The sequence below is a fragment of the Octopus sinensis genome, linkage group LG9 (genome assembly GCF_006345805.1).
Source record: "Octopus sinensis linkage group LG9, ASM634580v1, whole genome shotgun sequence".
NCBI lineage: Eukaryota > Metazoa > Mollusca > Cephalopoda > Octopoda > Octopodidae > Octopus > Octopus sinensis.
The window spans coordinates 4,868,910-4,895,894 of record NC_043005.1 but is presented as its reverse complement, the minus strand read 5'-3'; the positions used below and the strand labels follow the sequence as shown (position 1 = coordinate 4,895,894).

General features: G+C 37.5%; 1 protein-coding gene and 1 non-coding gene across 3 annotated transcripts; both read right to left on the bottom strand.

The window, feature by feature from the left end:
* Positions 1 to 89: 89 nt before the first annotated feature.
* LOC115215922 (uncharacterized protein C8orf34 homolog) lies at positions 90 to 26,912 on the bottom strand. Of its 2 annotated transcripts, none has more exons than XM_029785281.2 (18): positions 26,657 to 26,912; positions 23,690 to 23,785; positions 21,815 to 21,863; positions 20,867 to 20,935; positions 18,564 to 18,701; positions 17,280 to 17,443; positions 15,866 to 16,047; positions 14,926 to 15,068; positions 12,560 to 12,627; positions 10,488 to 10,531; positions 9,625 to 9,656; positions 7,122 to 7,181; positions 6,716 to 6,786; positions 5,373 to 5,406; positions 4,036 to 4,105; positions 3,318 to 3,438; positions 1,426 to 1,546; positions 90 to 224 (listed from the first exon to the last, which is right to left on the bottom strand). In XM_029785281.2, the coding sequence occupies exons 1-18, from the start codon at positions 26,711 to 26,713 to the stop codon at positions 217 to 219; spliced, it is 1,527 nt and encodes a 508-aa protein (XP_029641141.1). In that variant the 5' UTR covers positions 26,714 to 26,912; the 3' UTR covers positions 90 to 216. The 2 variants fall into 2 exon arrangements, with proteins under 2 accessions (XP_029641141.1, XP_029641142.1); XM_029785282.2 differs by having other exon boundaries at positions 6,716 to 6,783.
* Positions 20,588 to 20,694, bottom strand: LOC115215962. Its single transcript, XR_003882040.1, has one exon. It is a non-coding gene; the product is annotated as a U6 spliceosomal RNA (small nuclear RNA).
* Positions 26,913 to 26,985: the final 73 nt, after the last annotated feature.

Here is a 26,985-nt window from a genome sequence, read left to right as displayed (position 1 = left end):
CAGCTTTATCTGGCCAACTTATGTATGATTAATTCTAAACAGTGAATATATAGGCATTGCATTAGATAGTAATTTAAAAGCTGAAGAAATATTTGTAATTTTTATTTCCAAATCATGTTGTACATGTGCAGAGTGGAGTGATTGTGCTTGTAGTTCGTGCATTTTCAAAAATACATGGTGCTCGCTTGGTTTCCTTAAATGGGCCGGTATGAGTAATTAGAATCCTGGAATAAAGACAGAACTTCTTTTAAATGTGTTTTACGGTTCAAAACAAAAAGGGTAAAAATATGAAAATGTGCTTCTACTGTTTATATCCTTATAGTCGATGTATAAAAGACTGCATTGACTGGATGTACACATTTCAGGGTTCCACAGCAAAATCTTGGCCTGGACATGGTTGTGTGGAGAACTACAAGGAGCACTGAGCAAATGAACTCTGTGTCTACAAAGATTGTGCAACATATTAGGACCAGGCATGCTTTTTACCAGTGGACTGAGCAAACACCTTCCACCACATGAACAGTGAGGCCATTGTTTACAATCAGCAAACACAAAGATATGGAACAGGAATCTCCTCTGCTTCAGTGTATTGAAGCAGGGCTGAACATGCAACCACATGGTTGGAAGTGACTTCCTTTAGTATTCAAACAGACCAGATTGGGCTTTTCACACCTGCCTTAAAATGTTATTGTAAAAATATACTTCATAGAAATCTCAAAGGTACAAGATAATGTGGGTGGAACATATGGTAATGTTCATGCCTCAGGTTCAGTCCAACTGCATAACTCATCTGCCAGAGCCTTGTGAGTGAATTGGATAGAGAGAAACTGAAAGCAACCTCCCCTCTTGTGTGTGTCCTTCATTTCTAGTCATCTGCAAAAATATGGCCGTGGGGGAAATCCTATCTTGCTTGGTAACGGGAAGGGCATCTGGCAATAGAAAATCCACAACTGCAACTATGGGGAAGTGTTTTCTACTATAGCTTCATGCTGACCAAGCCCTTGTGTGTGGATTTGGTAGATGGAGACTAAAAGAAGCCCTCGTGTGTGTATATATGTCTGTGATTGTTCCTCATACAACTTGTGCTGATGTGTCTGTATCTTAGTAGTTCAGCCAAAGAGATGAATAGAATAAGTACGAGGCTTTTAGAAAAATTCAATCCTGGAGTACATACAACTAACAATTCTTCAAGTCTAATGACTGAAACAAAAGATTTAGATTAATTAAAACAATGATGATTTATGTACAAATCTTTTAATGGTGATCAACCTGACAGCAGCAATCTTTCCATGATGTATTTTTATTTTGTGGAATTGTAAGAAGCAGGCAGGGTGGTCACAATAAGGTTAGTCAAACAGAAGGGAGCAATTTTGTTTTTTTTAAAGTCTCAGCATTACACAATTTTGGACAAACATTATTACTTACTGTTAGTGTGTGAAGATAAGATACTTGTGTCTGATTCAGCAACATGCCAACCATAGCTGGTAGTCTTTAGTTTCTGCAATTGTTCTCTGTTCAAACTATGTTGTGAGTCTTCCTGATAGGGCTAACAATTAAGACAAAATATCCAGTTAGATTCTGAAAGTATTGGGTTGTCCGGAAAGTTCATGCCGATTTATAGTAGCTTACCTTTCGACTTATTTTAGAACACGGTTGAGTCCATAAAATGGGATTTGACTACACCTCCATTTGGAGCACAGTTTAAGCTATCTTTTCGTGGAAGAAGGTTTGTGTTCCTATAACCTGTGTTAATTCTGTAACCCTTTAAAATGGAAGATAAGACAGTTCATTTTTGGCACTTGATGCTTTGGGAACCAGATAAAATTTGCTGCAGTTTGGCTGGAATGTGTTACCCTACCCTCCATATTCACCAGATATTGCTCCTTCGGATTTCCACTTATTCAGGTCTCTGCAGAATAGTCTTAATGGTAAAAATTTCAATTCCTTGGATGACGTAAAAAGATACTTTGATGAATTCTTTGCCATGAAACCACCTCAATTCTGGGAAGAGGGTATTTTCAAGTTAAAGGAAAGATGGAGACGCATTGTGCAACAAAATGGTTCATATTTGATTGATTAAAAATGTAATGGCAAGTATTTATTGACCTTTTTCTTTCTTTAAAAATCGGCACGAACTTTCCGGACAACCCAATATTTGCATGGCTCAAACAACCTGAAAGGCAATATGTTCCATTCTTATATCATAGTTCAGTGCTTAGTTAAAAACAAACAGTATTTCAATTCGCAACAAAAACCATCCTCTCTATATTAGTAGCAAGGATATGGATACAGGGAGCAAAGAGGGTGATGGATGTATTTGCACAGTTTTTTTGTTTTTTTAATGTTTGTCTTGTACAAGAACTTTAAAAAAAAAACTTAATATAAGCTACTTTGACATGTGAATAAGTAAATGTATAAAACCCAAACTCCAGATTAACCAAAGCCTTGCAAGTGAAGAAAAATGCCTATCAGAGGTGCAGGAGTGGCTGTGTGGTAAGAAGCTCACTTCCCAACCACATGGTTCCAGGTTCAACTTTGCCAAGTGTCTTCTACTGTAGCCTCAGGCCAACCAAAGCCTTGTGAGTGGATTTGGTAGACGGAAACTGAAAGAAGCCTGTCTTATATATATATTTATATGTGTATCTGTGTTTGTTCCCCCACCATCGCTTGACAACCGATGTTGGTGTGTTTACGTCCCCGTAACTTAGCGGTTTGGCAAAAGAGACCGATAGAATAAATACTAGGCTTACAAAGAATAAGTCCTGGGGTCGATTTGCTTGACTAAAGGCGGTGTTGCAACATGACCACAGTCAAATGACTGAAACAAGAAAAAGAATTTGTGTGTGTCTGTTTCTGTGACATGGCATACGAGTTGTAAGACAAGCCTCATATAAGTGGTGTTTCCCATCTTCCTTGAAAACCTGTCAGGCCATGGGGAATTATGTGACGTAGAAATAGGGGAGAGTTGGCAAACGGGAAGAGCACCCAGCTGTAGAAGGTCTCTCCAACCTGGCACATGCATGGAAAAGCGAACTTTATGATGATAACATTTTTATACCTATAGTATTTACTTATAGTAGGGTAGTGTTGTGATAAGTAGACACTCGTGTCAGACTCCTACTTACTTGAATTACTCTGGCCTCATATTTGTAAAAATAGTAGATGGGGACCATTGAATCACAGCAAAGGGAATTTTGTAAAAGGAAAGCAGTGATAGTTCTAAAACTTTGAGAAGCCCTGTTGTAGGTATCGGGTATTGTATTATTAAGTGCAGTTGTATAAATCAACAGCAGACATCATAAATGACAAGGACTTACCTCATGCTTCTTTGATTTCTTGGAGAATAAAGTCAAGGGGCTTGTTGCTGGTAAAGGGACGCTAGAGTTTGGTTTCGGGTATGATGAGTTATCAGCCATGTAATTTTGAGAAATTTGAAGGCTAATATATCAAAAATAAATTTACATTATTCACATTTCTATTTTTCTTAACATCTATATATTGATGCAACAGATTCTACCTATCTTTTGTGTCACACTACAAACTATGGAATGAAATCAAAGATATAAAATTTACATTAACCCTTCCAATAGCAACCCACTTCACATTACCTCTGGATCAAAATTTCACGTTAATATATGTTCCAAACAGCAGTTATTTTACTAAATTCTTCATTAGTTTCAACATTAATTGAAAAAAGCTGTATATTTCACCATGAAATATGTTAACAAAGGAGTTAATCATAAAACAATTGACTGATAGATTAAGAAATGAAATCAGACATAATCTACTTAAACTACAAGATCTCATTATTTGTAAGATTGAGAAATATTACTTAAAATGAATTATGATATAAGTATTCTTCATTTAATCCTTTGCCAGTTATTGGATTGTGGCCATACTGGCTTTAGTCAAGCACATCAATTCCAGGCTAGTATAGTGCAGTTTGTCCTTGTAACTATGAAAGGATGTTTATCATATTGGGCCCTCTTCACTATTCCCTTTTAACAATAAACATACACTGATTCCCTTACTCACCCATTGAGAGATTTACTCATGAATTGGTTATCCACATAAGGTTTTGAGCTGGGGCTGTGGATATAGTCTTCTGAAAGGATAAATAAACATATCAGTATCCATTATTGTTTGGGTAATTAATATACAAATTTGATAAAGTGATTAAGATTTCAGGCATTCACTCAGGTGGCCAGGTTTGATTCCTGGCTGAAGAATGCCAAATTTAAGTGCAAGCGTGGCTGTGTTGTTAAGAAGCTTTCTTCCTAGCCATATGGTCTTGGGTTCAGTCCCATCGCATGACACTTTGGACAAATAGTTTCTATCAACCTGGGCTGACCAAAGCTTTGTGAGTGCATTTGGTAGACGACAGAAATTGAAAGAAGCCTATCCTTTATATATATATATATATGTATACATACATATGTAAATGTTGAATGACGAGAATGAGTGCTCACTGGTGGATAGAATTTCTTTATTTGTGTATTAAGGCTACCATTGGTTTCATGTTAATAAAAATACCTTAATATCTTAATGATTTTTCAAGTCAATCACATAGAAGAATGGTGTTTGTCTCCATTCTGGATGAAAACACAAAGCCTCATTGTACATATATGAATGTATGTATGCATATATCATCATCATCGTTTAACGTCCGTTCTCCATGCTAGCATGGGTTGGACAGTTCGACTGGGGATCTGGGAAGACAGAACGCTGCACCAGGCTCCAGTCTGATCTGGCAGTGTTTCTACAGCTTGATGCCCTTCCTAATGCCAACCACTCCGTGAGTGTAGTGGGTGCTTTTTATGTGTCACTGGCACAGGTGCCAGGCGAGGCTGGCAACGGCCATGATCGGATTGGTGCATTTTACGTGCCACCAGCACGGAAGCCAGTCAAGGCGATGCTGGCATCGGCCACGTTCAGATGGTGCTTTTTACGTGCCACCGGCACAGGGATCACGACTGCAGTTTCCATTAATTTTGATGTTGGTGTACTTGACTCAATGGATCTCCTCAAGCACAGGGTCAAAATGCTGTTTCTTCACTTGCCACCTGCACAGGGGTCAGTCCAGTGGTCCTGGCAACTGCCGGGTGCCAGTCATAGGATTGGTTCAATTTCGATTCCATATATATATATATATATATATATATGTACATTTGTGCCTTCTTGTCTTGACAAATATTATATTTTATCAGTCCCAGAAGAATGAGAGGCATAGTTAACCTCAGTGGGGTTTGAACTTACAACCTAATAAGCCAGAATAAATATTGCAAAGTCTTTTTTTTTTTTTCTAATGCTCCATCAATTTCAATATATAGAAAATAATGAGAAACAGAATTTTCTGCACTGCAAAAACCTACCTTCAGAATCAGGAGAGTTCCAGTGATATCTTCTCTGAAAAAGTGAACAGATTTCAATAAATCATTTATATACATCTAAAAACAGTATATGTGATTCTGCTGATTTACATATTCATACATCAGCCTAATTTTTGGTAAATCTTTATGATCATCTTGTGTCATTGACTTTATTTTATTCTTTCAGCTTTTGATTTTACTGCATATTTTCTTGAATTTATATTTATCGACTTATTCCCACATTTCTTAACTCACTTCATATATGGTCATTTGTAAAGGGTAAGTCTAGCCAAACACATCTATTTTCTATTACTACATAATGAAACAACTTGTTAATTTATAGCAGTGTCTCATGTTTCACTTGCCATGAAATGTTCTGACATGTAGTCTTTTCATTATGTTACAGCACAATTATATTTATGGGTGTGTATAAGGCAGATGATATATTATGTAACTAATAGAGATTATGAAACAGCTGTCAACAAATGGAATAAACATATATTTTCTCACTTTTCTTACCTCGTCTGCATAGATACAGATGTTAAAATGGTGATGATGATGATCCCCTATCATACATCAAGCTCTCTACACTTTGCTTAAAGTGATCCCCATCTCTCCTATCCTACTTTAGCCTTGTGAGTTACATGGCAACCAAATTCGTGCCAGTATCATGTAAAAAAAGCCCCTGGTACACTCTGTAAAGAGGGTGGCATTAGGAAGAGCATCCAGCCATAAGAATCATAACATAAATGTGACACTGGAGCAAGACACAGTCATCCTAACACTTGGATCTTCTCAAAACTTGCAATCCATTCTGGTGGTGCCAGTTCTTCAGCTCTTTAAGCATTTCAACCAAACTTTCAGGAGTTCTGTCCTATATTCTTCTTGTCTTATTTTATTTAGTATGTGGGATGACGTCAGCAGCTGGGGAGCTGAGGGGAACTTGGGGCTGACCATAAGAGGAAGGGATAGGAGTGACGCCTTTTCGATCGAGGTAGCCGAAGGAGTCAGAAGGTAGGGGAGAAGCAGCTGCTATTTCTAGTGTTTGGGTCGGGTTGCGTTGAAAGGTCCATTACCACTGAGAAGTCTCCGTCAAGCAAAGAGAAGATAGGTGTCCTTATTTCGAATCTCTCGCATACACCACATAGTATTTAAGCTATATTTTTTATGATGATGGTGGTGGTGGTGGTGATCATGATGATGATGACGATGGTAGTGATGAAATTAGAAATAACTGTTCAAAGATATACAAGAGAGCAAAAACAATTGACTAAGCATCAACATTAGACATAAATGCAATGGAGAGGGTAACAAGGGAAGTAACTGGGAATGAAATTCAGACTAACATTGATGGGAACAGACACTTGTGAGGCACTTTCAATTTCTTCGTCACTGTCATCAAATTTGTAGCTTGCTGCTGAAACACAAACAGGAAATCAATATTAACTGAAAAGATACAGTGATGTTTTTTTTGTTTCTTAATTATACAGGCACAGATATGGTGACAAAGTTGCTTTACTAAATTCACTATTTTCAAAATTAATTAATGGAACGCAACGTATTCCAACCGAAATATGGCATCAAAGGGGTTGGATTAAAGCCCCCCATCAAAATTTTCTGTTATGTTCCAAAGACCAGCTTAATAAATGCTTTTATTGAATTTTACTAAATTCTTTATTTTTAAAGTTAACTGAAACAAAGGCAGCCAATTTCCACAGAAAAATGGTAACAAAAAGGTGAATGCTTTCTCACCTAAACTTTCTTGGTCTATATGTCGTCTGTGGTCGCGAAAACAATTGCTTTGGGATGTCACTGAAAGCAATACAGCAAAGATATAATGAGAATGATAATGATGATCTCACTCACTCACTCATACTCTTGCTCGATGGGGCTGAGGTTATCTCAGGTTAACGGTCCCAGAGGCATGATTGTGTGTAGAACCAACCAGGTCCACCTGTGCTTCCCACCGCTGGTGGTCCTGTGCTAGACACTCAGCATCTTCCAAGATGATGCCGAGCCTCTGGAGATCTTCCTTAATCATGTTCAGCCATCCAGCACAGAGTCTGCCATGAGGCCTCTTTAAGCCCACAGCTACTGCGTCAGATGAATATAAGGTCCCAGTAGGGTGATGTGACGGGAGGAAGAGGACATATCTGTACCAGCAGATGGCTGTGAGGTGGAAATCTGTGGGCTCATGCATGCATGCAGCTCTTCATTGGGAACATGATAATACTATCTAATGTTCTCAATGGTCCTCACAGCTCTGCTAAAGAAGACATTGATGACCAATCTTTTAATTATCTATTCTTGACTGGCTTCCGTGCTGGTGGCACGTAAAAAGCACCAACCAATCGTGGACGTTGCCAGCCTCCCCTGGCACTTGTGCTGGTGGCACATAAAAAGCACCCACTACACTCACGGAGTGGTTGGCGTTAGAAAGGGCATCCAGCCATAGAAACACTGCCAGATCAGGTTGGAGCCTGGTGCAGCCTCCTGTCTTCCCAGACCCCAGTCGAACCATCCAACCCATGCTAGCATGGAAAACAGACGTTAAACGATGATGAGGATTTCCTTACATTGGCATGGTGTAGATGTGTCTACCAACACAGTATTCTTCCTTGCACCTGGGAGGCCAAATCCTTTAAGACTTTTTATAAATGTCAGCATCCAAGATTTTCTTTGGTCTACTTCTAAAGTAAGTTTTAGCATCAATTCACAACACTTTTTCATCAATTATATACACCTTACAACACCAGATATATACATACACAATCTGTATGTATGAGTACATATATACGAGGTGTAGTTAAAAAGTATCCAAATGAAAGCCAATAAGCTGGATATAGTTGTCAGAGATCATGAAGAAAAAAATGCTTTCTAATTGATGTATCAATACCAGCAGATGACAATGTTTCTCTAAAAAAATGGAGAAACTTTCAAAATACAAAGACCCGGAAATAGAGGGAACTCGAATATGGAGTCTAAAAACAGAAACAATTCCTATGATAGTGGGCGCATTAGGTATGATAAAAAAATATTCAGACAAATACATAACAAAAACATCAGGACTAGCAAACACATATAACATACAGAAAATAGCACTACTAGCACCACACACTTTCAGTACAGTAACCATAAGAGCATCACAGCAAACCACAGCACTTACCCAAGGCACACAGAGCTGCGCTCGGTTGTGCAGTGAAAGCACCTGATAAAAATAAGACTACTGAATGATAATAATAATAATAGTCTTTTATTTGTTTCAGTCATTTGGAGCATTGCCTTTTAGTGGAAGAAATCGACCCCAGGACTTATTCTTTGTAAGACCGGTACTTATTCTATCAGTCTCTTTTCCCAAACCACAAGTTACACTAAGTTACAGGGAGATAAACACACCAACATTGGTTGTCAAGCAATGGTGGGGGAACAAAGACACACATAAATGTATATATATTTATATATATATACACACACACACACAATGGGCTTCTTTCAGTTTCCGTCTACCAAATCTCCACTCACAAGGCTTTGGTTGGCCGAAGGCTATAGTAGAAGACACTTGCCCAAGGTGCCATGCAGTGGGACTGAACCCGGAACCATAATAATAATAAATATATGTATATAGTGTGGTAGAATCGATAAAAAGAATACAGTGACTTTGATGTGAGGAGTGGACATTAAACATTTCAGACACGGTCCTTTAGGGGTCAATTTGAATGGAGAGAAATTTATGAGAGACAGCAGAGCTTTACATCATCTGAGTTTGATCAGATGCACATAAATACATACACACACACACACACATTTACACATACAAACATATATTTCTTCATACATAAAGATATATACACGTGCTTGTGTGTACCTTTTCTCGCCATTAAGGGATCGTTGTAAATGAGTGTCACCCTCATACAAGTGGTGCTGTTTGTTTCCAGTCTTCCATGAAAACATGTTTGACCATTGGGAAATATTACCTTGCTCAAAATAAGGGAGGATCCGTGATAAGAAGCACATGCAACTGTGGAAAATCTACCCCCAACAAATTCTGTCAGACTCATGCAAGCATGGAAAAGTGGACGTTAAAACATTGATGACAATGACACCTGCAACACCACTGCCACCAACAGCAATGATGATAATGATAACATCTCGTTAATTTGGCCCATACTTATGCATAACACATGTGTAGACCATTCGATGTAAGACTAAATACAATTTTAAACAATAACAACTACAAGAATAATAATGAACTTACCGGATTCTAAGTCACTTGCACTGGGATACAATCTGTGAAATAAATAAGGACAAAAAACTTACTATTCAAAAATGTTAAACCTATTGAATTCTAATCTAAAAAAAATCTCAGTTTTAATTTGAAATAAAAAAACTTTTCTCATACACCACAACCATGACTGTTTATAAAGTAATAATATGTAAGGGACAATAACAAATATTCTCCTTGTTACTTCATATCTAAGAAGAATTTAGAAAAATAACTTTGTCGTTATTAATCTGGTGTTTGCAACATAGATGAACATAAAATGTTGATGGAAGATTTAAATTTAGATAATTTTAAAACAAGAAGTCTGTATCATGGAGCCAGGACAATCAAGCAGGTTGGTGTCAAAAGGGTTTTTAAAAAATGATAATGAAATCAGAAAAAATGACTGTAACATTATGGTATTAAACTACTAACTGCACAGGAATGTGTTCAAATCTTATTATGGCCATTATATTGTGCCCCACTGGGCAAGGCATCTAAGTTTCTTTGTCTTAATCTCACTGAGAATGGTACTCACTTCTACATCACAAGCACCATCAAATCATAAATGTTTCAATTTTCCAAAACTATGAGACACATACAAGACATAACAGTGAAAATATTGATTTCAAATTTTGGCAGAAAGTCAGCGATTTAGTGGGAGTGGGTAAGTCGATTACCTTGACCCCAGTATTCAACTGGTACTTATCTTATCAACCCCAAAAAGATGGAAAACAGAATTTGAACTCAGAAGCACATACAGTTGGAAGAAATGCTGCTAAGCATTTTGTCCAATGCATTAACAATGATGCCAGCTCACTGCCTTAAACAGTGAAAATATTAAAGATAAAACTTACTTGATGTTCAGTTTCACTTGAGAATCTTCTCTTTGACGTAGAGTCTGTAACAAATGAAACATTTCCATATATTCTAGACCTATATTTGTCAGGAAGGAAGTGACCCCATTCTTTTATAGTTGGATGAGATGTAGCTTGTTACTGATTGGGCCATTCAATGCCATGTGGCAAGTGAAATCTTGTTTAGAGCCAAAACAAATTTTAATTCGAAAGTTGGCTGCGATAGGTTCACAATTTCATGTGGTGTCTACAAATAGCATCAATGAATTGAATGATCTTTGTCCTCTATCAGGATGTGGAAGTCTCCAACATCTGATACAGCCTGGTGGTCATCCCAAGCACAGCTTAACCTATACTGAGTAACAATAGTAAAGGTGGGTGGAATAAGTCCATAAATTTACTTTTTGTCTCATGCTTATGCTCCACTGAGAAGCCTAGTATACGTAACAGTAAGGTATTCTTAAAACTCCTTCTTAATCCAGATTTCAGCTTCATACACAAGAATGGCCCTCCCAAAAAATCCAACCTTTTTGACTTTGAAATACTCAATTACCAAGCATTTTGATGTTTCTTAAGGGCACTCCTTGTCCTTGGTAGGAACTTAGAGTTATGTTCCAAGTATTAACTTAATCTTATAAAAATTATTTATTTGACTAAATCCATTTAAATCCTTGATTATTTTCAAAAGATGTAAGCCAATGGTCCATATGATCCCTGGGGGTTCATATAAGATTTTGTTGTTAAAATTTTAAAATCAAATTGCTACACTGGTGGTTCAGTGGTAGAATGCTCATCTCCCACTACACAAAATATATTTATAATTTTTTTTTATACAATTTATAAAAGTATCTAATTATAAAAATAGAATAGGATTTTTAAAACCTCAAATGACTATGGGATCCACCTGAGTAAAATGGGCATCAGAGGGGTCAATAGGTAAAAAATGCTTGAAAACCACTGAGGTAAGAAATATATTTATTTAAAATAATAATAATAATTATTATTATTATTATATTTATTTAGAGTGAAGGCATGTGGTTTATTGGTTAGGGTAATGAGCTCAGAATCGTAAGGTTGGGAGTTCAATTCCTGGTGAGGCACTGTGTCCTTGAGCAAGATACTCTATTTCACATTGCTCCAGCCTACTCAGCTGGAAAAAATGAGTAGTACCTTTATTTCAAAGGGTCACATTCTGTGTAATGCTGAATATCTTTGAGAACTACTTTAAGGGTACGCATGTCTGGGGAGTACTCAACCACCTGCAGGCTGTTTTGCTGACCAGATCAACTGGAACCCTCGTCGTTGTAATCGATGGAGTGCCAGTTAAATCCTTAAAATCCTTAAAAATGTTTTAGCCCGAAGGCTGCGGCCATGCTGGGGCACCACCGCTGAAAAATTTCCTACGCCGAGAATCGAACCCGGGCAACTAGGGTTAAGGCTAGGAATCCTAGCCACTAGACCACATGGGATTAAATATTTATTTAGAAATATGGTCACAAAAAGATTCAGTGGTTTTACCAAAATATATCACAGTATCTCTACTAGTATATTACCTGTCATATAACAAGTAAGTCTGGAGTTACCCTTCTACCACCATGGGTAATATCGGACAATATGGCATACATACAGTAGTTATGATTTAACTTTATCGAATTCCTTGGTACTTTGGTAAAATGATGAGATTAATTTTAATTTTCAAAACAAAAACGCTTACCATCCCATCTTAAAATATAATTTAAGGAATTAAATTTCTCATTCACACGACTCCTCTTAGAACTGCTTTACCATTCACTCCTCTGTCTCTGTGATTCTCTCTTTCCATTCATCTGGCACATTCGATGTCACTTCTCTCCATATCTTCCTTTTATTCTATCTCACCCTTTCTGTTCAATGGAAAGCATGGCAGGAAAAATTAACCAACCAGCTGACTGGCCATTTTTGCCATTATATACAGAAAGATTGTCTGGGAAGTTCTATCCTCTTGATTCTGCTGTGTCTTTTATTAATTCCATGGCATCATTAGATCTCTACTTCCAAATGGCTTAATGCTAAATTACCAAAATATTACTGACCTTGCTCAGCTTGAAGCCAGCAGATGAAACTGAAGAAACTCCTTCGGACTCCAAATCTGAGGGATTTTCTGCAAAAAGATAATAAATAGTAAAAATTTATTATTTCCAAAAGATGTTTTTGTAAACTTGTTCAACTACTGGAGTGTGGCCATACTGGAGCATTATCTTGTAGGATTTAGTTGATCACAACTGATATCTACTTTTTTTAAAGCCTGGCAATATATTCTATTGGTCCCTTTTGCTGAACCACTAAGTCATGGGGAGGCAAACAAACTGAAACTAACTGTCAAGTGGTGGAGGAGGGAACACACACACACACATACAGGGGATATATATAGGGACAGGCATGGCTGTGTGGTAAGAAGTTTGCTTTCCAATCACATGGTTCCGGGTTCAGTCCTACTTCATGACATCTTAGGCAAATGTCTTCTCCTTTAGATTTAGGCCAACCAAAGCCTTGTGAGTGGATTTGGTTGACAGAAACCAAAAGAAGCCCATCATGTATATATATATATATATATATATATATATGGCGTTAGGAAGGGCATCCAGCTGTAGAAACATTGCCAGATCAGACTGGGCCTGGTGCAGCCTTCTGACTTCCCAGACCCCAGTTGAACCGTCCAACCCATGGAAAGCGGACGCTAAACTATGATGATGATGATGATGATATATATATATATACATACATACATGTGGGTGTGTAAGCATTTGCATTTCTCTCCCACAATCACCTGACAACCAGTGTTGGTGTGTTTATGTCCCTATAACTTAGCAGTTCGGTTAAAGAAATGTTAGAATAGGTACCCTTCTTAAAAGTAGAGTACTGGGGTTAAATTCATGCTGAAAACATTCTGCCTTAATTTCAATACATTTTCGAAAATATTGAAGAATTTAGTGAAATAACTTTGTCATTTTTAAGCTGGTGGGCAGAACATAAATCAAAACGAAATTTTGAAGGAAAATTTTAATTTAGATCACATTAAAACAGGTAGTTTGTATTATGGAACCAGGGACAATCTCTGATGAGTTGGTGCCAAAAGGTTAAGCACTTCACCCTTTTCTTATCATATTTGTTGAAATACACTGCCTTTGTTTCAACTAATTTTTAAAATAATGAAGAATTTAATAAAGGTAACTTTGTCATTATTAAGCAGGTGCTTGGAAAACAAATTAACCTGAAATATTGATGGAAGGTTTTAATTTAGATCCCTTTAAAACAAGAGGTCTACATCATATAACCGGGTGGTGGTCTTAGGTAGGTAGGTATTAAAAGGGCTAAACCATTGGAGGATGTAATCTGGGATTTATTGTGATAAATGGACATTAAATGATGATGATGGTGGTGGTGGTGGTGATGATGATGATGTAAAAAAGAATGGCTGATCATGGCTTTGAACAAAGGGCTACTTAATTCTTTTCTTGACATTTCTGTCTTTCTTTCAATTAATTTTGAAAATAACACAAAATTTAATAAAACAACTTTGTTCTTACCAAGTTGAAACATAAGCATGAAATTTTGATGGAAGGTTTTGATTTAGATTACTTTAAAAGAGAAAGCTTTTAGCATAGGAGCAAGGATAGTCTCAGGTGGGTTATTGTCAAAAGGGGTTGACTCCCCCAAAATGAATTAAGGATATGTGTGACAGGACACAGACATGGGAACCTCAGCCAACAAGCCAGCTCCCTAATAATTCACTAAGTTTACTTTTATCATATGTTTGATAACTGGATCAATAGGGGGGGGGTTAACAGTGGCAAAGAAGATAAGAAGACAGTAAAAGGAATGATAGTAAGAGAATCTAATTGATAAATTAGCAGTGCTAAAATTATGTATGGCCCAACTGCACAGAAGTTCTCTTCCCAAGCTCAAAGTTTCAGGTTCAATTCACCTTGAGCAAGTGACTCCTGCTATACCCCAGGATAAGCAAAGTCTTGTGAGTTGGATTTGGTACACAGAAACTGAAGACCCTGTTGTGTGAGCATGTGTGTGAGTGTCAGCATGCCAGTGTGTGTGTGTGTGTATGTTTGTGTCTGTGTATTTATGTGTGTGTGTGTGTTTATATCTCCTTGTCTTTGACATCAGGCATTACTTGCAAACAAGCATCACCTTCACCGAAACAGACATGTCTTGCCACGAGGAAAATATTACCTTTCTCTAGAAACAGATAAGGGTTTGTGACAGGAAGGGCATCCAGCCTTAGAAAGTCTGCCTCAACAAATTCCATCCGACCCATGCAAGCATGGAAAAGTAGACGTAATAGCAATAACGATATTACAAACATGCTGTGATACCTGTAACCTTTCAGGCAAGACCCATCAATCACTGATAATTAATCATGTCCAAGAAAAACTCTACAACTCACCTAACAAATCAATGGCACCATCAATCTCTTCATCTTCACCTGTTAGAGAAGGTTCCGGACTGATCATTCGATTCTCCAGCATAATCAATCTTTCCAATTCCGCTTTATGCTTCAGAGCATTAAATGATTTACAACTTTCACGTCTTCATGAAAAAAAAAGAAAAATGATTAAAAAATGGCAGGAATTATTAGAAAGAATTGTCATTTTCAATATCTGCAATAAATACCAAAATTATTCTGTTTTGAGTTTCATTGATTGACTCATTAACCTTTTCATTACTCTATTTCTGCTAAAATACACTGGTTTAATTTAATTTAATTTTGAAAATAATGAAGAGTTTATTAAAATAATTGTTTCTTAATAATGACAACAATAGCAATCAACAAAGGTGGGCTGAATCTAATTTCTTTCATTCTCTCCAGGGTCATCCTTTCACAACAATAATAAAAAATCTGTTCCACTCATCATGGGAGCTCTCTTTTGCCTTATGAGCTACAAGAGACTCACACCAGAGCTGTACCACAAAAAAAGAGTACTCACTATACTCTGTAAAGTGGTTAATAAACCAAATTGAAGGCTTGAGAAGGTTGCTAGCAGGGGCAGCCTCTACATTACTGGTGCCATGAGAAATAGTATGTAGCACATTCTGTAAGGTGGTTCATGTTAGGAAAGGCATCAAGACACAGAAACCATGCCAAAGCAAACACTGGAGTACAAGGGGGACCCCTGACCCGCTGCATCCTGTTGAACCACCCAAATCATGCCAGCATGGACATAGAAAACAGATGTGAAATAATAAGGATGATGGTGGTGGTGGTGGTGGTGGTAGCAATGATATGAACAATGGTAATATAGATGACAACGATGATGATGATAACTACTCATTAACTTATTAACCCCTAAACATCAAACAATCCCCATTCATGGTGTGTTAGTTACCTGGGAGTATATGTAGAATTACTAAAAGCATCCATACTCTTCTCAGATCTATAAGACTTCAAACTTGGAGTAGATGGCAGCTCATCAGAGAATAACTCATCTTCATTAGGCTTCTTTTTGCTGTGTAAATATTTAGGGCTGGTAATTGATATATAATGAGTTGTCGGTCTGTTGTTTGCCTCCTGGAATGTACATACATAAAGTATAAATATATATATATATACACCCACACACATATATATATATTTTATTTTATTTGTTAGGGAATAAAAATTGCGGCATCACAGGGGTTCAAATTATTCTCAATGAGGAAATATATATTTTTACATTTAGAGATAGTAGGCCCCTTCATCCCACCATATAAAAGAATTTAAATTTAATTTAAGGAGCCTACTATCTCTAAATGAATATATATATATATAAATCAAAATAAGCAACAGGATATTAAACAGTGATGCAGTATGACTGTATCAAGCGGCTCCATTTAATTGACCAATGCAATTATTACATCAATTTAAATGCGGGGCTGTGCTCAGCTGCACAAATAAACAGAATTTTAATCAGTCGGACACATTAATATAATTTTACTCAATTACTTTAACAGAGCAAGAAGATGGAAGAGGATTTTTATAAAAACAACAACTGGAAAAATTTAATAAAAACACAGAAAATTTGACAAAACCAAACACACGGAAAAATTCATAGCTAATTCCTCATCAGTGAATGTCCAAGAGATGATAATAGTTTCATGCTGTTATCATTGAGACTACTCTTTCACTGGAGGCACCATGGGGTTACCAACTTCATTGGTCACACTTCTTGGTGCTCCTTTAGTTTGTCCTCCCCAGTTTGTTTACTTCTTCCCTTCCTGTGTCTCCAGTCCTTTTGCGTTACCCATATTTGTCTGTCTGGTAGCCATACAGATTTTTTTCATTGTATATGTACAGTTATTATAATTATTTTAGTTTGTCTTGTTTTCATCATTGTCCTGTTTGTTCGTTAGAACATAGAGACAGACGAAATACCAATAAGCATTTCGCCCAGCGTGCTAACATTTCTGCCAGCTTGCCGCCTTACATATATATTGTAGGCTTCTTTCAGTTTCCTCCAGTTACCAAATCCATCCACAAGGCTTTGGGCAGCCTGCAGCTATGGTAGACAACATTTGCCCAAGGTGCCAGGAAGCGGGGAAGCAAGCTTCTTAACCACATAACCACACTAGCACCTATCTACAATTCTTAAAAAAGGAACCTGTTAAATATTGTAATTCCTGGGTTCCATGCAGAAGGGATGGTCACAATTGGAAAGCTTCCACTTCTAAGTCTTTCCGACCAGGGTTGTCCCAAGGCTAAACAACAACAATAGTTATAAGATATATTTTCAGTTGAAACTCCAATAAAACTTAAATACTCACCTCATGGGTACCCATGGCCCAAGATTTTCGTACATCTTTCATCTTCGGAACCGATTCCACTTTGGTTGTTTTGGAAGGACTTCCTTTGGTTTGGTTGGAAAATTCATCAAAAGTACTGGTAGTGATTTTGGTCAGTGAATTCCAGCCAGTCTTCTCTTTTTTGTCTGAAAAAACATTTCTTTCGAATAGAGACTTGGTTTTGATTTTTCTATTGCCATGTATCTCTTCCATAACAAGATGCCTGCACCTGTTCTGTCAGCAGATTTTAGCCTGTCAACACTCGATAATAAAACCACCTCCTTCTCTACTCACGAGTGCCGTACTCTTTTTTTTTCTTTTGTCTTACGATCTACAGACTGGATTCTAACAGAACTTCTCCTAACTGTAAAAATATCTAGTTTTCATCATCATCATCATCATCATCATCGTTTAGGGTCTGTTTTCCATGCTGGCATGGGTTGGACGGTGCAACTGGGGTCTGGGAAGCCAGAAGGCTGCACCAGGCCCAGTCTGATCTGGCAATGTTTCTACGGCTGGATGCCCTTCCTAACGCCAACCACTCCGTGAGTGTAGTGGGTGCTTTTTATGTGCCACCAGCACAGGTGCCAGACGAGGCTGGCAAACGGCCACGATCGGATGGTGCTTTTTACGTGTCACTTAGCAACCAAATAACAATTATTATTCAATTAAAACTAAACTAACTTAAAAAATATTTCAACTGTTTCTCCTACAAATGAAAAGCATTGGAGCAGTGGGCAGAAGAACCTTTGAGAATCAGTCAAAAATACTTTGTGGTCCTTGGCAATATTTCTTTCAGTTTTGCAGTGCTGGCAGAATGGTTAGTGCCTCAGACAAAAATACTTAGTGGTATTTGTTCCAGCTCTTTATGCTCTCAGTTCAAATCCTGCTGGGGTCCTCTTTGCTTTACATCCTTCTGGTGTCAATAATATTCAGCACCAGTCATGTACTGGGGTTGATGTAATTGACTGACCCTCTCCTACTAAAATTGCTGGTCTTGTGCCCATATTTGAAATAGTTTTGTCTATCAATCTACAAAAGTGAATAGATCTGCTTCTATATGCTTATTCAATCCGTTAGAAATGACAACTAACTCTCCTTCAAATAATATCCAAACAAAATCATTGTAGAAAAACAATCCTAAATTCTTCCATCACAATTACTTAAAATGTGTCGTAAACATTAACTAAAGTAACAATTTTTGGATCAGGGTTGTTTTGGTTTTTCTTTTTTCACTTTACTTTTTTCCATTGATAAATCCCTCACCTTCAGACTTCTGTCCTTTAACGGGTTTTGTTGTCTTGTTGAAATGAACCTCTCCTGATGTCTTGTGTTTCTCTGGTGACTGCCAGGATTTGGTCAAAGATTTCTCTCTTCTGAGAAATGGAGAAGAATGTGGTTCTCCTACAAAATACAAAAGAAAAAAATGAATGATCGTATTATCTTAACTCTTTTTGGCTTTTTTAAACATCTGTGCATACCTGTATGATTAAGAAGTTTGTTTCGCAACCATGTATTCATGGATGTTCATGTTCAATCCCATCCCAGGGCACCTTCAGCAAGTCTCTTCTGCTATAGCTCTGGTCCAACCAATGCTTTCTGAGTGAGTTTGGTTGAGAGAAACTGAAAGAGGCCTAGTGTACACGTGTGTGTGTGTGTGTATTAGTGTCTTGACATTGCTTGTTGGACTGTGATCCTTACACTACCTCAATAAGGAGACACAAACATATGCACACATATACATACATAGTGTGCAGGTATACACACGCACACACACATATATGATGGGCTTCTTTCAGTTTCCATTTACCAAATCCATTCACAAGGCTTTGGCTAACTTGGGGCTATAGTAGTAGATGATACTTGCATAAGATGTCATCCAGTGGGACTGAACCTGAAACTATGGGATTGAGAAGCAAACTTCTCAATCACACAGCCACACCTGCAAATATCCACATTTGACCAAACTGATCCTACAGTATACATACATACATCCTCTCTAATTCCCTTTCCCCATTTCCTATCTCTCTCTCTCTCTCTCGCCCCCTCTTTCACTTTGTCTTTCTCTCATTGCTCACATGTGACCATCGTCCATCTTTCTTTCCTGAACGACCTTCTAAAGACTGGACGTTCCCTATCTCCCTCTTCTATCTTTTCTCTTTTCAAAGAAAATATTTCTCTCAGCATTCACTATTTTCCCCTCATTCAAGTCTAACGACCCTTCATGTCTGTTTTCATTCGGTTTCCCTGAATATCTCCACTGTTCTATTTTTGTTCCTAACTTTGATCCTCCATAAACCCCAAATTTTATTTTGGTACTTATGGGAGCAACTGTCTTCAAAGACTCCTATTGTCGTTGATCACTCAAAACGGGGAGTAGATGGACAGCCAACAACTGATGAAGGGTTGTTCTTTGTATTGTCTTGTTTTCCATTTTTACCCTCGTTATTTGCATATTTAACTCATTTGTTTTTGTATTTCATGTTGTTTACTGTTGGTGATGTCCTGTACCCACATATACATACATACATTATATATATATATATATATATATATATATATATATATATATATATATATTATATATATATATATATATATATATATACATACACACACACCATGAAATAACTGATCTAAATAGCTCTCTTTTTCTCTTTTACTTGTTACAGTCATCTGACTGCGGTCATGCTGGAGCACCACCTTTAGTCGAGCAAATCAACCCCAGGACTTATTCTTTGTAAGCCTAGTACTTATTCTATCAGTATCTTTGAGCGAGTCACTAAGTTACAGGAATGTAAACACACCAACATCAGTTGTCAACTGATAGTGGGGGTAGCAAACACAGATACACACACACACCAATATATACATACATATAATATATATACATATATATATATATATATATATATATATATATATATATATTCAACAGGCTTCTTTCAGTTTCCATCTACCAAATCCACTCACAAGCCTTTGGTCTGCCCGAGGCTATAGTAGAAGACACTTACCCAAGGTGCCACCCAGTGGGACTGAACCCAGAACCATCTTCTTATTTCTTTACTGCTCACAAGGGACTACACACAGAGGGGACAAACAAGGACAGACAAACGGATTAAGTCAATTATATCGACCCCAGTGTGTAACTGGTACTTATTTAATCGACCCCGAAAGGATGAAAAGCAAAGTCGACCTCGGTAGAATTTGAACTCAGAATGTGGCGGCAGACAAAATGCCGCTAAGCATTTCGTCCGGTATGCTAATGTTTCTGCCAGCTCGCTGCCTTTAAATATATGGAATGCTTCACGAATTTGTGAGTCATCCATGTGCAGGGGCCATGCTAATCTTCTCTGGATTGTTCCAATTTTAGAATATGTACTGCTGTAGCTTTTACCACACAGCCACTCCTGCATCTAGTTACATAATATAATATGATATAATTTAGTATAATAGCAATATAATATATCTAAATAGTAATTATATGTCTAAATAGCAATATGATTTATTAATTTAATAGTAAGATAACATGTCAAAAGAGTCAATGTAAAATAAGCAAATCCTTTTACCTGGTTTTGCTGACCAAGATGCCAAGGCAACGGATTTGCTAACAATCTCAGAACTGTGACCAAATACAGCTGGAAACAAAAAAAAAAAGAGACAACAAAAATTAAAGATCTTAAATTCAATTTCAATACATACCACACAACAACAACAACAATAACAAATGTGTGTGTGCATGAGTGTAATGGAAATATGTTGCAAATAAATGAGAGAAGAGAAACATCAATAGTTAATTGAAATTGCTCGTTATTGTCATCGTTACAATATAAGTTACAACTGCTTTGAGTTGTTTGAATTGTGGTACACAAATTATTTTTATAGTCCATTCTGCATGAATTTCGCCTCATCTCTAGAGATGGGGAAGACTAAGAGCTGTGATGTCACACAAGGCAGACTTGAGAAGCAGAGATGCTCTTTAACTGGTGACTGAGCAACCAAAGAGGAAGAACCCATTTGGGGCAGCATATTTATAGTTTTAGGACAGGTTAGACAAAGGACTTTTTGTCTTTTATCTGCCTGAAACCTATTCAACTCAAGAAAGCAAACTTAAACAATAGAACTTGACTAGGGGTGACAATCAGTTTCATAGTGCAAAAGACAAGATCACAAGAAGAGAACTTGTAGAAAAATGTAGATTTAGTTTTGAATCCTGGCTTAGAAATTTGGAAGCTATTCATTACATATAACTCTGTCGTTATTAATCTGGTGCTTAGAAAATAAATTAACATGAGATTTTTAATTTAAATAACTTTAACCCCTTTTTTTTACCATATTTTTATTAAAGCACACTGCTTTTCTTTCAATTAATTTTGAAAATAATGAAGAATTTGGTAAAGTAAGTTTGTTATTATTAATCTGGGACATAAATTAATGTGAAATCATTTTCAAAATAAATTGAAAAATAGAAATGCAATTCAGGAGAAAAATGAAATTAAAGAAAAATGAAGACTTACTTAGATTCAAAGAATTTCTCCTGGGTTGTTCGGTCACTGATTTTAGTTCCTATAAAAGAACAGTTTCTTAATTAGACACATACACTGCCTTAGAAGTGTGACAGAGAGATGAGATGGGAAAGTACAGCAGTTATGCCTTTTTCTAAGTTATATTCGGTTGCAAAACTAGTAAATTACTGGTTGTTGGTTTATTAGTCACAGAGAAATGAAATGTGAAAATTGACCCACCAGCCCCTTCTAGAAAGATTTTAAATTTCATCATCATCATCATCGTTTAACGTCCATTTTCCATGCTAGCATGGGTTGGACGGTTCGACCGGGATCTAGGAAGCCAGGAGGCTGCACCAGGCTCCAGTCTGATCTGGCAATGTTTCTACAGCTAGATGCCCTTTTTAACGCCAACCACTCCATAAGTGTAGTGGGTGCTTTTTACTTGCCACTGGCACAGGGGCCAGAGAAGGCTGGCAAACGGCCATGATCGGTTGGTGCTTTTACGTGTCACCGACATGGATGCCAGTCAGGCAGCGCTGGCAACTGCCACGTTCGGATGGTGCTTTAAACTTAGAAAAGTAAAATATACATATGTGTATGTAGTGTGTGTGTGTGTGTGTGTGTGTAAATCATCTTCATTTAACGTCCTGCTTTCCTGCTGGTATGGGTTGGATGGTTTGACAGAAGACTGCACCAAGTCCTGTCTGCCTTGGCAGGATTTCCTACAGCTGAATGCCCTTTCTAAAGGTAACCACTTTACAAAGTATATTGGGTGCTTTTTGTGTAATACCAGCAGCAATGTGGTCATCCAGTAACTTGTTAGACAAGACCCCTTCAACAGAGAAGGAAGGAAATATTGAGGGAGGTGGCTCAGGTGATGAGAAGTCAGAGTATGAATAGAGGGAAAGAAATAGGTGTGTTGCAGTGAGAGATATAAGACTATCTCAGTTGGAGAGAGACAAAGGAGAGGACAGAGAGAGAGAGAGAGAGAGAGAGGAGAGAGGGAGATAAGATAGTAAAGATGTGACAGGGCTTACACTCAAGTTACAGGATGGTGTATATAGTGAGGTTGACTAGGGATTGGATAGGGTGAGTGGATGGGTGAGTCATGAGATTGCGAAAGGAGAGTGGGAGATAGAGGGGAGTGGAATATGGTGAGTGGGCACAGGTAGAGGAAGGGGACATTAGAAAGATATGTTGTGAGGGGGAGAGTTGAGGGACATGTTGGATGTAGGTAGGTTTGCAAGGTACAGTGGGAGATAGAAGGGAGGGGGGAGGCATTGCAAAGATGGGATGTGGGGGTGAGGATTGTGTGCAGGGGCATGAACATAAAGAACACACCTTTCTCGCCCTAATTTTACTGAGCTGAAAGGATCTCCCCAGGCACAGCAATTGCTGATTATCCCAGGTTTTATCATCTCCATTGTCTTCTTCTTCCACAGGTTCCCTCCACATTTAGAGAGTGGCACTTCTTCATCCATACACATCATATGACCATACCAGTGCAGTCTTCTCTCTTCCACACTACATTTGATGTCTCTTCTACTCAATTTTCCTCTCAAAACACAACACTTTGTCCTAAACGCACACTGACATTGCACATCCAGCAGAGCGTACTCATTTCATTTCTTTCAAGCCTTTGTCTGTCCTTTGCAATCACAGCCCATGTTTCACTACCATGTAGCATAATTATTTTTATAGATGCTTCATTATTTTTCAATATTAATTGAAACAAAGGAGTGTATTTCAACAAAACAGATAATCTAATCTAAGCCCAGACACAAAAACAAAAACGCATGGCAACAACACAGATTATCAACACAGCCAGCTCCATGTTTTATAACAACATGAAATGAAATACCAAATCTTAATTTTTTTACTTACGAATGGAATATCAAGTCCTGCTTTTTTATACAATTGTTTGATGAGATAAATAATAGGATTTTCAGGTGCATTTCGAACCAGTTTATTCATAAGTTCCTGCAAAAAAATTAAACGCACATTTTTCAGCATATTCAAAATTAGATCTTCTCACCACCATCTTTATCTCTCTTTCCGGTCACTCACAGATGCACTGTGGCCATATATTTTCCTTACAGCAGGACACCTGTCACTATCAACTGTAGGCTCTCTCTCTCTCTGTCCCTCACTCTCATTTTGACTGTCTGTCTCACTCTCTCCCACCTTCCTTCTCCCTTGTCCTACAGGGGTAGACAATTATCTCCTCTATAGTAAGACAGCCATCTCTGTTCCTCTATCATACTCTAAACCAGTGGTTCCCAAAGTGGACGGTACCCCCCCAACCTGAGAGAGGGACAGCCGAAAGATCCAAAGAAAAATGGGGTGACCAAAACGGGGTGGGGGTAGATGTAAAAATAAATAAATAAAGGGTTAATTAGGTTAAGCTTTCTTTGTGAAATCCTATTGTTTCAAATTTGCTGCAGAAAATGGTCTAAGTCTGTGATGGTGGGGAGGCACTAGGAATGTAGCCTTAGAGCCAAGTGGGTGGCAGCCTGAAAAAGTTTGGGAACCACTGCTCTAAACTCATGCCTGGCACACAGTCCCTTTTCTCAGTTCTGCTCCCTCTCTCAGCTGAGAGGTCTCTGTCTTGCAAGTTACTTGGCAACTCCACTGATGCTGGTACCATGTAAAAAGCACCTATGCTAGTACCGAGTAAAAAGGACCCAGTACACTCTGTAAAGTGGTTAGCATTTGCAAGGTCATCCTGCCATAGAAACCTTGTCAAAACAGACAATCAGTCTGATACAGCTCTCTGGCTTGTCAAACCATCCAACTCATGCCAGCATGGAAAACAGACATTGAATAATGATGATGATGATGATGATGCTTGCATTTGGACCAAAACAATCCTTTGACATTCTGTATCTGATGGCCAAATGCCTGTCATGTTGACAGAAGATGGGAGTTTGACTCCCAGGGATAACCTTTAACTTTTTCTATCTAGAAAGGGTGTTTTTACTCCAATATTTACATGCTATTATTTATGCTTTTTATTAATAATCAGCAGAAGTTACAAAGTGACTGAGGAATCAAAATTTTTTGTGCATTGAGGCACTTATCAATAGTAGCACAGCCATACTATATTTGTAGCTTAATCTGCGTCAAGATTCACCATTCTGAAAAAGAATTATTTCATGTTCTCTTGAAGTTTATAAATTCTTAAGATCTCAGCATAGAATTCATAATGGAAAACGGATAGAGAAAACGATAGAGGATTGCTTTGGTTCAATGGTAAAATATCTGGCATGTATCCAGACAATGTGGATTTGTGTCTCATGGGCAGCCTTTGATTTTTTTTCTATTTGAAAAGTTTTTCAAACCAATATGTCGCCTTACTGGCACTTGTGCCCGTGCTAGTGGAGTGCCAAGAGCATCATCCGAGCGTGATCGTTGCCAGAGTAGCCAGCTGGCTTCCGTGCCAGTGGCACGTAAAAGGGCACCATTTGAGCTTGATCGTTATCAACGTCACCTTACTGGCACCTGTGCCGGTGGCACGTAAAAAGCACCCACTACCCTCTCGGAGTGGTTGGCATTAGGAAGGGCATCCAGCTGTAGGAACACTGCCAGATCAAGACTGGAGCCTGGTGCAGCCTTCTGGCTTTCCAGACCTCATTTACACACAATTATTTATAGTGTTATCTGCTTCAAGATCCACCATTCCATAAAAAAGTATTTCACATTCACTCAAGTTTATAAATTCTTATGATGTCGTGAACAGTTGATACTTTTTCCACACCCTCATGATTGTGCTAACTTTATATGTGTGTGTGTGTGTGTATGTGTGTGTGTGTACATATATATATATATATATATATAGTTGTTAGTTGTCGGAACACTGCATCCTTCAAAACTTCCATGCTTCCTGGGATTCGCCAACACTACACCTGATTTTCTCCCCTCCATATACACACAAGCATGTATCTGACTCATACACTGTTCACTTTCCAGACATTTGTACGTTACTGCATATACTTTATACGCACTTTCTGACAAGTTGTGGTTCACCTGAGCACTGTATACAATAATTTCATTATTATTATTATTTTACTTAAGTCACTTCCCAAAATGTATCATTTTCAGAATAAAACATATCCACTTTATATAAACATTGCTTAGATTTAATTTAATTTAAATTCATTTATATTAATCAATTATGTATCTTAATTACACATTTAAATTAATGACGTCTATTCCCAATGAAACGGCTGTTGAAAGTTATTATTCATTTTCTACCTGTGAAATTTACGCTTTTCTGCTTCTTCACACACACACACAAAATCGGCGGGTCATAGCTTAAGACCTTGAAACCTTGGGTATTATAGAGATGAAAAGGAGAAAAGTAAAGAACAACGTAGAAAAGTCGTGATGAAGATGGACGTTGTAAGGCCCGAAACATCGAAAGACTCTTGGATACAATACTGACGAAGCGTGCAAGGTGTGCATTTGCAGATGTCAACGCATACACACACACACATATATTAATAATAATAAAATGACAACAAAAGAATGAGACCTCGATATTATGTAAATAGAGGAATTCATATATATATATATATATAGGACAATCAGTAAGTTGTCATAATGTCGCAGCTAAGAGCTTAGAGGCATCTTCATATATATATATATATATATATATATATATATATACAGCAACTTGTATTTCATACTTGAAGAAGATTCAGCGTTGAAAGCCCAATTAATTACGGTAATCGTCCTGAGATAGAATCCCTTATAGACGTAACCATTAGGAATAAAAGAACGACAAAACAAAAGCATATTCAGCAAGGTGACGTTTTGGGGCGGTTTTGAAATAATATAAAAATATGCTACCTCAAAAAGTGCAGTGATCTTATGTTTCTCGATATATACTTGGGCCTGAGTTAACATGGTATAATGTACTAAATTAAATTCAGTATATTATACACAAAAATATATACTAAAATAACAAGTCGAAGGTTTGTTTATATATAATACGGACTACAAAGAGTAGCGTGGGTTTAGCAAATTGCCATGGCTACACGGGAATAACAAAATATTTAAAGTCACTTTTATTTCATATGTCCGGAATTTATTATTTAGATTTTAAAATTTAAAGCACTGGCTGTGAATATATTTTAAAATAAAGCAATTTTAAAAATATTAATCAGACGAGAACACCA